General features: G+C 40.0%; 1 protein-coding gene across 4 annotated transcripts in view; it reads left to right on the top strand.

The window, feature by feature from the left end:
* Window positions 1-14,202, top strand: part of LOC110290813 (3 beta-hydroxysteroid dehydrogenase/Delta 5-->4-isomerase type 3-like) — a 63,558-nt gene that overhangs the window by 12,888 nt on the left and 36,468 nt on the right. Inside the window, exon 2 of one of the 4 annotated variants that reach the window (XM_021157600.2) lies at window positions 5,258-5,277. The exons of the other annotated variants lie outside the window; for them this stretch is intronic. Within the exon in view, the coding sequence (XP_021013259.1) occupies window positions 5,258-5,277 (20 nt within the window). The remainder of the gene's footprint in view (window positions 1-5,257; window positions 5,278-14,202) is intronic. 4 annotated transcript variants of the gene reach the window in all.

The raw sequence follows: 14,202 nt of genomic DNA, 5'->3' as shown, positions 1-14,202 counted from the left end.
GGAAAGATCTCCCACTTCAAAGAAGATCTCAGAGGATGGAAAGATCTCCCACCCTCATGGATTGGCAGGATTAATACAGTAAAAATGGCCATTTTGCTGAAATCACTCTACAGTTTCAATGCAATCCCAATCAAAATTCCAACTCAATTCTTCACAGAGTTAGAAAGGGAAATTTGCAAATTCATCTGGAATAACAAAAAAACCAAAGATAGCACAAACCACTCTCAACAATAAAAAAAACCTCTGGTAAAATCACCATCCCTGACCTCAAGCTGTACGACAGAACAATTATGATCAAAACTGCATGACACTGGTACAGTGACAGACAGGTAGATCAATGGAATAGAATTGAAGACCCAGAAATGTAACAACACACCTATGGTCACTTGAACTTTGACAAAGGAGCTAAAACCACCAGTGGAAAAAAGACATAATTTTCAGCAAATGGTGATGTCTCCACTGGCATTTAACATGTGGAAAATCTCAAACTTATCCATTCTTATCTCCTTGTACAAAATTTAAGTGTATAAAGGACCTCCACATAAAACCAGAGACACTGAAACTTATACAGGAAAAAGTGGGGAAGTGCCTCAAACATATAGGCACATGGGAAAAATTCCTGAAAACAGCACCAATGGCCTGTACTGTCAGATCAAGAATTAACAAATGGGACCTTANAAAATTGCAAAGCTTCTATAAGGCAAAGGACACTGTCAATAAGAAAAAAAGGCAAATAACAGATTGGGAAAGGATCTTTACCAATCCTAAATCTGATAAGGAATAATACACAATATATACAATGAACAAAGAAGTTATACTCCAGAAATACAAATAACCCTATTAAAAATGGGGTACAGAAGTAAACAAAAAATTCTCAACCGAGGAATACTGAATGGTTGAGAAGCACATAAAAAATGTTCAACATTCTTAGTAATCAGGAACATGCAAAACAAAACAATCCTGAGATTCCATATCACACTAGTCAGAATGGCCAAGATCAAAAACTCAGGTGACAGCAGATCCTGCTGAGAATGTGGAGGAAAAGGAAAACTCCTCTATTTCTGGTGGGATTGCAAGCTTGTATGATCAATCTGGAAATCAATTTGGCAGTTCCACAGAAAATTGGATATTGTGTTACCTGTGGATCCAGTAATACCACTCCTGGGCATATACCCAGAAGATGCTAGAAGCATGTAATAAGGACATATGCTCCACTGTGTTCATAGAAGCCTTATTTGTAACAGCCAGAAGCTGGAAAAAAAAACAGATGTCCCACAACAGATGAATGGATACAAAAAATGTGGTACATTTACACAATGGAGTACTACACAGCTATTAAATCAATGAATTCATGAAATTCTTAGACAAATGGACTAATCTGGAAGATAACTTCCTGAGTGAGGTAACCTAGTCACAAAAGAACACACATGATATGTGCTCACTTATAAGTGGATAGTAGTCCAGAAGCTTGGAATACCCAACATTCAATTCTCAAATCACATGAAACCCAAGAAAATGTAAGACCATAGTGTGGACTCTTTGATCCTTAAATAAGGTAGAACAAAATCCCCATGGAAGGAGGTTCAGAGACAAAATGTGAAGCAGAGACTAACAGAATGACCATACAGAGACTGCCCCACATGGGGATCCATCTCATAAACAACCACCAAAATCACACCCTATTATAAATGCCAACAAGTGATTGCTGACAGAGCCTGATAAAGCTGTCTCTTGAGAGGCTCTGCCAGTACCTGACAAATACAGAAGTGGATACTTACAGTCATCCATGGGATGAAGCACAGAGTCCCCAATGGAGGAGCTAGAGCAAGTACCCAAGGAGCAGAAGGGGTTTGCAGCCCCATAGGAAGAACAACAATGTGAACAAACCAGTACCTGCTGAGCTCCCAGGGACTAAATCACCAAACAAATAAAACAAAGGGAGGAACTCAAGGCTCTATCTGCCTATGGAGCAGAGGATTGCCTAATAGGTCATCAATGGGAGGAGAAGCTCTTGGTCCCATGAAGGTTACATTCCCCAGTATAGGGGACTGCCAGGGCCAGGAAGCAGGAGTGGGTAAGTTAGTGAGCAGGCAGAGGGGAGAAGCTATAGGGAGTTTTTGGAGGGGAAACTAGAAAACGGGATAACATTTGAAATGTAAATAAAGAAAATATCTAAAACTAAACATACAAAAACACCACCACCACCACCAACAACAACAACAACAGGAAAAAAACCAGGAATACAAGAATGTGATCAAATCCTTCTATATCTGCTAATGCAAACTCTTTGAGATAATTAAGTAACACAAGTTAAGGGCAAGATAGTAAGTTCATGTATATTACAGTGTGATTTAATTATAATAAAGTGTTTTTATTATTATTCAAATGGGAATAGCTAAGAGTAGTTAAGGTTCAGATATATTTTATATAGTCTTTTAAAGCATCAGAAATCCATACAATATGGCATTTATATTCATTTCATTATTAGATTTTTGAGTAAAGTACTTGTCTGCTCCTGACAGTACCTTTTCACATTTCCAAGAAGATATTGAGCATCATAACCTCCATATAGATGGCTTGAGTTGTGGTAAGGTAGCCATTGGGAAAGAGTTGCCCTAATTCATCTACAGACAAAAAATACTTTCCAAGAAAAGACACACAATGAGGGATGGTTGACAACTTAGCTCTGTCAAGACAGAGTAAGCTTGTCCTTCATAATTCCTGATTCACTTAAGTTCTGTCAGATGTTTCTGGGCCAGAAGGCAGAAGATAGATAATCCAACATTTTTGGAATAGGAGAATGTCCAGTTAGTCAGCTGTATCTCCAAATTGTTTAAGATTTTGAAGATATGTTTTTGTGTTTCCTATATATTCAGGCAATATTTAACTTATTTTTAGATTTCTTAAGGAGATTATGACTAGGTATAGTCTCATAATAAAACTTAAGTTGTTCAGCATTGAGGAAAATGATGTAGATTTGAAAGGATTATGTTTACATGGTAATCCAAGTAAAAAATGAAAAAAAATTCAGTTATGGAATTGTAAGCTCTTTAAGTTAGGATAGATGTTAGAGTAATGTACCTAAATTGACAAAATTCATGCATTCAATGTTATTATTGCATATCATATCTTATAGTCTACATAACTGCTATAACAATGCTCATTGTATATCTAAGAGAAAATGACTTGTTAATGGACAAAAAGTGGGAAATGTTGTGGATTTGGTCTAATGCATGTATTATGCTATTTGGGTTCACAAAATTGCATGAAAATCCCAGAATCCATATGTAAGACACTGAGGGGCACTGCCCCCAGTTGGGTCTTATTGGTAAATAAAGTTTCTGGTAGTCAATGGCTGGGCAGAGAGACAGAAGGGGAACTGTAGTATTCATAGGCAAGAGGAAGGATGGAGAGGAGAGGAGGATGTAGGACTGCAATGTCAAGAATGCAGTCAGGTCCAGACCTGAGGGATGCAGAAGAGAGAACATATCAATCATGTAAGAGCTGGAGAGGAGCAGCCCCAGGGAAGTACCCCAATTTGGTCAACATCAGTAAAGATGGAATATAGATTTTAGTCAGTAATAACTTAGGAAAGAGGAGGGAAGGTATTAGCCATGTGTAGGTTTGGGAAGGGACCTGTCATTGAGTTATTTAAGTCATATTAAAGTAGAAGGCTGCACATGTGTCTTTCATTTGGGAACAAAGGACACTGGGCAAATAGCAAGGAACTAATCACTGCCATAGTGGTTAGAATGGATTAATCGTCTACTACAACACATACATTTTGTACTTTTCTTTCTAAGTTTGCTCCAGTTCATCTAAATACTGTTAATGAGGCTAAGTAACAGCACAGACTCTAAATTGGATTTTTTGAGACCTCTTTTGTCAATGTAGTTAACTTGTCTCTCTCCACTTAAGTGTCAGGCAGACTCTTTAAACAAGGGCAAAAAGTAGCCCTATTATTAAGCAAAATATCAAGAGAACAGACTTTCCACAACATACTAAAATTCTTTTCCTCTAAAACCTCCAAAGCCACACTTCTGTTGAATGAGTGTGTTCATGTCACCCTCAGCAACAAAGCCATCCATATTCCTACTAGGATAGCACATTAGCGCCCACTTAAAGCTTTCTAATGCTTTCTGTGATAGTTTGTATATGTTTGACCCAATAAGTCGTACTTTAGGAGTTGAGAATTTGTTTGAATTGATATATCACTGTGGGAATGTGTTTTATTACACTCATCCTAGCTACTTGGAAATCAGACTTCGCCTAGCTTCCGTCAGAAGAAGATGGAGAACTCTTAGTCCTCCTGTACCATACCTGTCTCGATGCTGCCATTCTCTTCCCTTGATGATAATAGACTGAGTCTCTGAACCTGTAAGCCACCCCAATTAGATGTTGTCCTTATAAGAGTTGCCTGGATTATGGTGTCTCTTCGCAGCAGTAAAACTCTAAGACAGAAGTTGGAACCATGGCCTGGGATACTAACTTGATAGGCCTGATGATGCTTTTGTTTGGAAGAATATAGATTTGGAGACTTTGGATTTGGAAAGCAGTGGAATGATTTAAGTAGGGCTTAATGGGCCATCCAAGTAGGGACATGGAATACTTTGTTGCTAAAAATGATTTTAAGTGTTCAGACATTGCCCAAGTTGTTACAGTGCAGCAGAAGTTCAGTACGTGGTTCAGTACGTGGCTTAGACACTCCTTTTGTAGTATCTTCCTGAAGAATTTGGCTGTTTTTTGCCTTTGCCTGAAGAGTTCAACAGAGGCTAGTGAAAAGAGACTTATATTAATTCTATTTGCAAAGGAAGTCTCAATAAATTACAGCAGAGACTTTGTTTTCACAAAATAATATTTTGAATAAGCATCGCAACCTTAGAATAGAACAATATAAAACATATATTGTTCCTANATTAANGGTGCATCNGGAAGTAAAATGGAGCTGAATCCTGTGTTCAAGGATATTTACTTGAATTTATTGAGTAGTGACCTGGGGGCAAGATTCCACCAAGCTAAGTTTAGATCCAGGCATGTTACTACAAGCCTTTAATCCCAGGAGCCAAAGGCAAGCAGATCTCTAAATTCAAGGACAGCCAAGACAGAGCAGGTTCTGAGTAAAGAAGAGCTTAGGTTCAAGTGTGGTGGTACATGTCTTTAATCCTAGAATTCCTGAGAGAGGGAGCCATGCAGACCTCTGAGTTCAAGGTCAATCTGCAGAGCAAGTTCCTGGAGAGCCAAGGATAGGCAGTGAAAGAATTACAAAATAGAAAATTGGTGATAGTGTAATAGAACAGGGGGAGTGTTCCAGCACCTCATGGAGCAGAACTTGGCAACTTTGGTTGTGTGGTTCTGACTTTAGAGTCAAAAATAGAAGGGCCTATTGGGAGAATTGCTGCTGGTTAGCTGAAGCTAAGAAATTAATTTTGATTAAAAAGAGACCAGCATCTCTGCTATAACATCTGATGTGACATGTTTTTCTGAGAGCACAAAGAATCTGTTTTTCAGAGATGGACAAGGATGAACCTTGTGCTGCATCTGGACTTGGTAATGTGTAAGAGTTTCCCAGGTGATATTGGTTTTTAAGTTCTGAAAGCATTGTGGAGAGGAGCTGAGACTAGGCACTGTGTGAGGCCAGAGAAGGCCATTGGTGGAAGTGTATCCCCAGTTTTAGTTGATGCACTAGTACTGAAGGAGTCATGCAAAGGGTTGATGCAAAAAGTTGAGGCTTGACACCATGATGGAAGCCTATGATAGGTTTTGGTGAAACCTAGTTGCATCAGAACAACCCATGATGTTGGAGATGCCAGTACTATGGAATGACTACCAAAAGCGCAGCAGCACTGGAGTGGAATCAACAGGAGCCTAAATTGCTACAGATTGAAAAGATCAGGAGGTGAACCAAGGCCTTTGTAGGAGACTTGATGATCATGTGTGGCTCTTAGACATTGGAAAAAGAAGTTGTAAAGTTGAAGTAGCCTTGGATACCCCAAGTTATTAGTGATATCAGAACTGTGGGATACTTGCAGAGGAAAGCTGCCAACAGGGAGTGAAACCAGCTCAAGAGAATGAAGTTTGTTCTTGCAGAATGCCTGATATGCCAAAAACAGTTATCAAGGGTGAAAGGAGTTGGATATCTAAAGAGTGCTTTGATATTAGATATGGAGATTTGGAGTTGAGAGTTTGTAGTTTGCCCAGTTGGTTTTGAGTTTTGTCCAGTACTTCCTCACTATAATTTTATGGAATGGTAATGTACATCCTGAGTGATATTGGAGGTATGTGACAAACTTTTTGATTTTCATTCCTTAAGGGATTACAGTCTAGAGATTGCACGAATCTCAGAAGAGTGTTAACCTTGGACTTTTAATATTGAAGAGACTGTTTCAAACTATAGGATTTTTGAAGTTGGATTAAATGTATTTTGCATTACACAGTGCCTATGTATGGCCTGAATAGACTCATTTGTTTGTACAAGTCTATGGAGGCCAGAGAGTGGAATGTGGTAGTATGAATATCCTTGGCCCATAGGTAGTGATACTCTTAGGAAGTGTGGCTTTGTTGGAGAAAGAATGTTGCTTCGGATGTGGCCTTTAAGATTTACCCAGTGCAGAAGATCCAGTTTTCTCCTGGCTACAGTCAGATCCAGATGTAGAACTCTCAGTTCCTTTTGTGTCATGCCTGCCTGTCATGCATGCCTGGATCCTGCCATGCTTCTGTTTGATGATAATGTACTGAGCTTCTGTATCTGTAAGCTATCCCCAAATTAAATGTTGTCTTTTATAGAGTTGCATTGGTCATGATGTCTCTTTAGAGCAATGGAAACCTTAACTAAGACAAAAGGGTTAAGAGGTTAAGTTCATTTGGCTCTCTGCTGTATTTTCTCTTCTGCTTGTATGTGATTGCAAATTGAGTTCACTGTTCATATTTGTTTGGAAGTCCCTTTGTCTTAACTGGCTCTATCTCAAAGTGAAATACTGAAATTCTCAGGGTTTCGTGAGAGAAATCAATGTGTAAAAAACTATTTAATGAAGTCCAAGCAACATTAAGTTGGTCAAAGAAGTCATAGTAGTAAAAACTCTTACATTTTAATGATTTTATAGGCATATAAATTCATTTAGTTATACTATATTATACATGTAATTTGGAGTCAACATTTCATAAAATATTTTATTGTTTTTTGTGGTTTACCTATAATACATTTTCATCATATTCCCATCATCTCCCTCTATTCAAGTACTTCCAGCTCTACTCTCAATCACCTTAAACAAACAAGAAAAAATAGGTTGCAGGTAAATAGATAGAGCTAAAATAAATATCCTGAGTGCTGTCATGTAGACTCCAAAAGAAAAATATGATATGTATTTGTATGCATGTTAAGTCTTTGATAAGCAATCCTTATAATTATAGAGGTAAGGTCTAGGTAAGAAACTAGCATGAAAGGAAGGAGCTTTGCGGGAAGGCAAAATAGCATAAATAGTTATGGTTAAATGGGGATGCTCCAAAAAAAGGGACAATCAAACATGGAAGGGGAGTTGGAAGAGAGGAATACTGGAGAGACAGCTCAAACTAAGTGCCACTTGAGAGATCATATGGAAACTTAATACAGTAGGAGCTTTTAAAAATAAAGCATATATGACATGAAATAAATCTAAATTGGAATACTCAGTAATAGGGGAGACAAAGTACCCATAAGACACCTGTTACCAATAAATAAATCCATCAGTGCTGGGGATGCAACTCATCTAATTATACTGTTGTCCACAGGGGCACCATGGGGACCTCCATATATCCAAAGTATTTCAAAGCTATTGATTACTATTTACAAACTCCAGTCTTATAGCTGATGACAATACCTACTCAGTTCTCTGAATGTGAAGTATCTGGGCTGGTTCTATCTAGAATTTTTCTTTTTTATCAATGCAGAAGCAAGAGTTTTATTTTCCAGCAAGTCAGGGTACACATTCACTTAGGCCCTCAGGGCAAGTTACTAAGATGGAGGCCCCAAATGGCTATTACAAGAATTTTTATATACTTTTAATGGGCACAGGTTACATCAGCAAGGTTATAGTTCAAAGTTATTCGCTAAGCATATTGACCTTTATATCTATTGACTAGCAAGAATGGCACACATTTGAGCACTACCTATAATTTCTAGAGGGTAGCTGTNAGTCATTACAGTCTGAGAATNTTTTACTCAAGAATAATTCCATGGATNGAGAATGGAACTTGACCCAGCCTTGGCCCCAGGTGGGATGGNAAGCTGTNAAAAGGGTGTGGGACTGGAATACCCCTTAGATTCCCTCAGTCCCCCCTTATTCTTGTACAAGCTCCAATCCTGGAGCTATGNTCATGGGTCTTGGGTTTCTATTTTATATTCATCAGGTTCTGTCCTCAGGGTCTCATATTGCCATCAGCTGTAGTGCTCCTATTCTCTCTTTTATGCAGGCTATAAGCTTGTACAATCTGCAGATTCCAAAGCTCAACAACAGTAGGAGAACAACTAGGTGTCCTGACAGGGTGGATAACCAGGTTGGTTAACCAACGGGTGGAATTAAACCAAGACTTGAACCAGTCCTGTCTCTGTTCTCTTTCTCTCTCCTATTTTGTAGCCCTTTTCTCACTTTGACCATGGTATCTTTAACAACTCCAGAATGATCTACATAAAACAACACTTCTCAGCTAAGGTAGCACATAGCCCTCCTTGCTGGAGGAAAGCTAAGTCTAATCACCTCCTATTCTGTAGTACTATTTCTGATAATGAAGATAATGATTCCTGAAGGTGACTGATGCAAGATTCTATTTTCTGTATATCTAAATCAATTGGTGCCTTCAGCCTGTCATAATTTTTCCCTTGTAAATCAAAGCAGAGTTCCCAATAGTTGTCCTGGACAACCCCAATGCCAACAAAAGTCAGACAGTGAGTACTGTAAAGGGTTTAGTTGATGGGTACATAGAATGGGGGAAGGAACCAAAATCCAAAGGTACCACCAGGCATTCATGATCAAGATCGAGTGAGCTTGAGTTTGCACAGATTGCCTGTCCTTTCTACTGACTAGCATTGTTCTCCGGGAGTGGGGAATCTGCAGGTTTCACATAGTAAGCATGCAGCTAGTCTGTAACACCATCTTCCTTGAGGCCCGTGGGAGTGGTTAGCAGCTCTAGGAAGGTCCCCTCAACTAGGATTCCAGTGACTGTGCCCAGTGCCTCCTTATGTAGATCCAGTCACCAGTCTGGAAGTGGTGAGGGAATTCCGGCATCCCTGGATCATTTAAGTCACACACTTTAGGCCAAATCTTACGTTGTATTGACTGAAGGGTTTGGAGCCTCAAGAAGAGGTTCCTGTCAGTGAGTTGGAATACCTCCAGGGAGGGCCCAGTAGACATGAATGGAGTTGGGGTAGCAAACCTGATCTCGAAAGTGGTCAGGTTAAAATGGTACTAAGTGTTCCTGGCTCAGAACAGGACCTGGGGAAAGAGTACAACCCAGTCAGTACCAGTCTCAAGGTCAATTTAGTTCATGTCTATTTTAGTGTTCTGTTCATTCTCTCCTACAACCTGCAATAAGTCCCTCAACGATTAATCCTCTAGTCCCTATAGCCCCTGAAGCTTTTTCCTGATGTCTCTACTAGCCTTGTCTATAAAAGCCATAGTCACAGTAGCATTGTTTTCCTTTTTGCTGAGGTCATAGGTCCTGGGGACACATATAATGACAGGGACTGCCTGTAGTAGGCCGGGATGGAGATGGCTCAGAAGCCTGTGCCAGCTTCATGTAGAAAAAAATGGCATCTGGAACCCTGAGAAGCAGGAGACACATCCCTCTAGGGGACCTGCAATCTAAAATAAGGAACTGCCTGCAGTAGGCTGGGGGGGCAACATCTCTGTAGCCTGTGGCAGCTCTTTGTAAAAAAAACAAAACAAAACAAAACAAAAAACAAAAACAAAAAAACAAAAAACAAAAAAAAAAAAACAAAACAAAAACAGTTGTGCTCATTTCTCCTAACCTTAGTCCTAGACAATGGCTGTATAGATTGCATTTAGGTGTGACGGCTATTCAGTTGGCCTTGGTGTGCATAATTATTTTATTATATCTGACTTTCTTACTTCTTTCTCCTTTTCTGGTGAATTCTGTGAAACTAGATATTCCTTGATGTAAAGATTCTTAAACAATTAAAAATTGAACCATGGGAAACAGCACAGCATAGACCTAGCAGCCTAGGTGTATGCTGTGTGTTCTCATCGTGGAAACATGGTAATAACTGCACAATGGTAGTTTCAGATTAATGCTTGACTTGCAAAGAAAGTTTGAAGAAATTATTAGAAAATGAAATAGAGCCAATATTGGGACCCCAAGAAATGAAAAATTATTAAAGTTATGAAATAACTTTTGCATAATATTTGAGAGTGGTTTTTGGATAACAAGTATAGAATATGTAAAATCTTACATTAGGAAAACTAAGTCAAAACACTGAGACTCTTATGAGAGTCATTGTATATAATGTGCAGAAGCAGAAAGCTAGCAGAACTGTTGAGTTAAGGGTTAACTTGATTCTTTCTGGCCACTGCCTGGCAGCTTTGCCCATGTCATTTATCATTAAAGATTTACAGGAAAATGCATGTAGTTGTCCTCAGAGCTCTGAGCTCTGATATAATAAGTTAAAGTTTAAATAATGATAAGTTTGCAATTATTATTATTTTGGGTATAGGCCTGGGGATAGGGAAGCTTGAAACTTTGGGGAACAATTGCATTTCTTGATTTTTCTGGGACATGGTTATTCTTTTGAATTTGATTTGGCAATAATTATACAATATCTTCTTTTTAACCTGTTTTTGGAGTATCAATAAATGATTGGTGAAAGAAAAAGGTGGGAGAACATGAGAAGAGCAGGTGAAGAGTGTGTGAAGAGTGAGTGTGAAGAGTGAGTGAAGATAGTATTTGAGGCATGTAGGGAGAGTGTGTGAGTGAAAGAATACATGTGGTGTGTGTGTGAGTGAGATGTGTGTGAAGTGTGTATGTGAGAGTGAAAGGGAACACAAAGAGATGTGTGTGAAGGTGAGAATTCAAGAAAAGAAAAGCACATAGGAGTAAAGCTGAAAGCACAAGAAAATGCAGACTGTGTGCAGCCTCAAGCTGTGAGTGAATGACCATGAGAGAAAGAAAGAAGAGAGTGAGAGAGAATAAAGAGAAGCTTTAAGACTTCTGATCTCTGTCTAACCCAACATACTTTGGTCAAATTTGTGTGTTGTTATTTGGTCCCCTTGAGACCTGCCAATGGAGCCTGAAGGTAGAGCTTCAGGTGCCTATTACCTTCTGCTGTATTAAGTCAGGTCTAGTTATGGGAAACCTGCTTTTGATGACAGCCTGACCAATTGATGGAGGCTCCATGTCTAAGGGGGCATTCTTTCTGGATTCCTACATTATATTCTTGGTCTTCTGTTGTGGTGAAGAATATTGTCATGAATTGTTGGATACCATCCCAGGTGGGATTATGAATAAAAAAAAAATCAGTCCCAAAGAGATTAACTGGCCCCTTAGAGGAATCTGCAGATGGTGGTATTGGAGTGGATGGCTTCTTGGGCTTTCCACTTGTACAAGTTGGTGGACAAGTAGGGCCAATATTGCATATTCTGATTGCTCCCAATAGGAGAGCCACCATGGTGGCACTCAGACTTCGGGTCCCATAGTGGGACTGGAAGTTGGGTATCTCCTCTCACTCCTCCCTCAGATAAAGGGGGGGTGGTACAATGACCTTGGTCCATATGTGTTAAGGACCCCAGAGCTGGTGCTGGCACTGGCAGGGCTTTCAGGAGAAGTGTAGGGAGATATGGAGGAGGAAGGTCTTGGGGTAACAGGTACACTTTTGAAGGGTCTAGGAGGATCATATTTTCTCAGGTCAGAATCTCTCCTCCCATGTTTCCTTTTTACAGAGAGCCAGAACCTGTGAGGTGGGTCTTGGGGGAAAAGAAAGGATTTTATCCATGAAAGGATGGGGTCCCCCACTAGATTTATCCAGGTAACTCTATGGGACACTTTTTCTGGGTGCTTGAGGGATCCTCTCCTAAAGACTTTTTTTTTTCTGCTGTGATCACCTACAAGTCCTAGGTCTCTATGGGTGGCCACCCTTCTCTGGAGATGGGCCATTAGGAGAAGTACAGAGTAACTAATTTTTGCTTCATTACTGCTACTGATAAGGTTTCTCCTCCAGTGGGTAACTAGGACTTTTAATGGTGTAGATTTATCTATTCAATGTCCAAAAATGTCATCAGTCCAAGTTCAAGAACACAGAACAAGATGACCAACATCTACAAACACAGAGAAAGACAATCATCACACAAACATTTTTCCACCTGCCATGGGTGCAGAGAGTCCAAAACTAAGACCGCAGAGAAAGACAACCAACACACAGTTTGAAATTTCCAAGGGCACAGTTACAGACAATTCACCCCTTTCCACAGATTCAGAAACCAGGTTAGAGCAAGAGTTGGTCCCTGCCTATACTATCTTGGTGTTTCCAAAAAGATTACAGTCTTCTCAACTCCCTTCAGGGTGCCTCAAGCATCCTCCAGACTCCATGTGGTCATGACAGCATTAAGACAAGTCAGCCCTCCGCAACTGACCACACCATACCAGAAAGTTTCCAGCCCACACCATGCTTGCAAGCCAAAAGTGAAAGAAATGACAGAGTGACAAACACATACAAGTTGGTGCCTGTTGCTAAGCTTGGTATTTTTCATGGTGATATGTCACCCGATGTACTCCTCAGATCCTGGACAAAGCCCTCAAATGTAAGACCCTTGACCCGAAGTCACTGGTATTTACTTCGAGATGCCCCCAGGTGAAACACTGAGAAGCAGCATGAAGCAAAAGCAAGAGGATTTCAGAGTTGAACTCCAATTAGATCCTCAAGGAGAATTACTATAAAGGTGACCCTATCTAGAGTTTTTAACCCTACTGAAAAGTAGTGTTCATGTTTTAGTCAGAATGGCTAAGATCAAAAATTCAGGTGACAGCAGGTGATGCTGAGGATGTAGAGAAAGAGGAACACTCCTCCATTGAAGGTGGGATTGCAAGCTGGTACAACCACTCTGTAAATCAGTTTGATGGTTCCTCAAAAAATTGGATATAGTGCTACCTGAGTACCCAGCAATACCAATCCTGGGCATATAACCAGAAGATTCTCCAATTTGTAATAAGGATGCATGTTCCACCACGTTTATAGCAGCCTTATTTATAATAGCCAGAAGTTAGAAACAACCCAGATGTCCCTCAACAGAGGAATGGATACAGAAAATGTGGTACATTTACACAATGGAGTAATACTCAGCTATTAAAAGCTATGAATTCATGAAATTCTTAGGCAATTGGAATGATCTGGAGGATACCATCCTGAGTGAGTTAACCATTCACAAAAGAACTCACATGGTATTCACTCACTGATAAATGAATATTATCCCAGTAGCCCAGAATACCCACAAAACCATTCACAAAACTCATGAAGCTCAAGAAGCTCAAGAAGAAGGCAGAACTACATGTGGATACTTTGGTCCTTATTAGAAGGGGGAACAAAATACCTATGGAAGCCGATACAGGGAAAAAGTGTGAAGTAGAGCCTGAAGTAAAGACCATCCAGAGACTGCTCCACATGGGGACCCATCCTATAAACAACCACCAAAATCAGACACTATTGTGGATGCCTACAAGTGCTTCCTGACAGAAGCCTGATATAGCTGTCTCCTGAGAGGCTCTACTAGTACCTGAGAAATACAGATGGGGATGCTCTCAGGCAATGAGTACACTGAGCACAGGGTCCCAAATGGAGGAGCTAAAGAAAGGACTGAAGGAATTGAAGGGGTTTACAGCCCCATAGGAGGAATAACAATATGTACCAACCCGTACCCAAAAAAGTCCCAGGGACTAAACCACCAACCAAAGAGTACACATGGAGGGACTCATGGCACCANCTGCATATGTAGCAGAGGATGGCTTTGTTGGTAAGCCATGGTAAGCTAGGCCCATGGTCCTATGAAGGCTTTATGCCCCAGTGTAGGGGAATGCCAGGAGTGGGTATGTTGGTGAGCAAGGGGAGAGGGGAAAGGGGTTGGGTTAAGGGGTTTTTGGAGGAGAAACCAGGAAAGGCTATAACATCTGAAATGTAAATAAATTAAATATCTGGAAAGAAAGAAACAAAGAAAGAAACAAAGAAAG

Source organism: Mus caroli, chromosome 3, assembly GCF_900094665.2.
Source record: "Mus caroli chromosome 3, CAROLI_EIJ_v1.1, whole genome shotgun sequence".
In the NCBI taxonomy this organism is placed as follows: Eukaryota; Metazoa; Chordata; class Mammalia; order Rodentia; family Muridae; genus Mus; species Mus caroli.
Note: the sequence above shows the minus strand (reverse complement) of the source record. Positions and strands in the feature narration are given on the sequence as shown.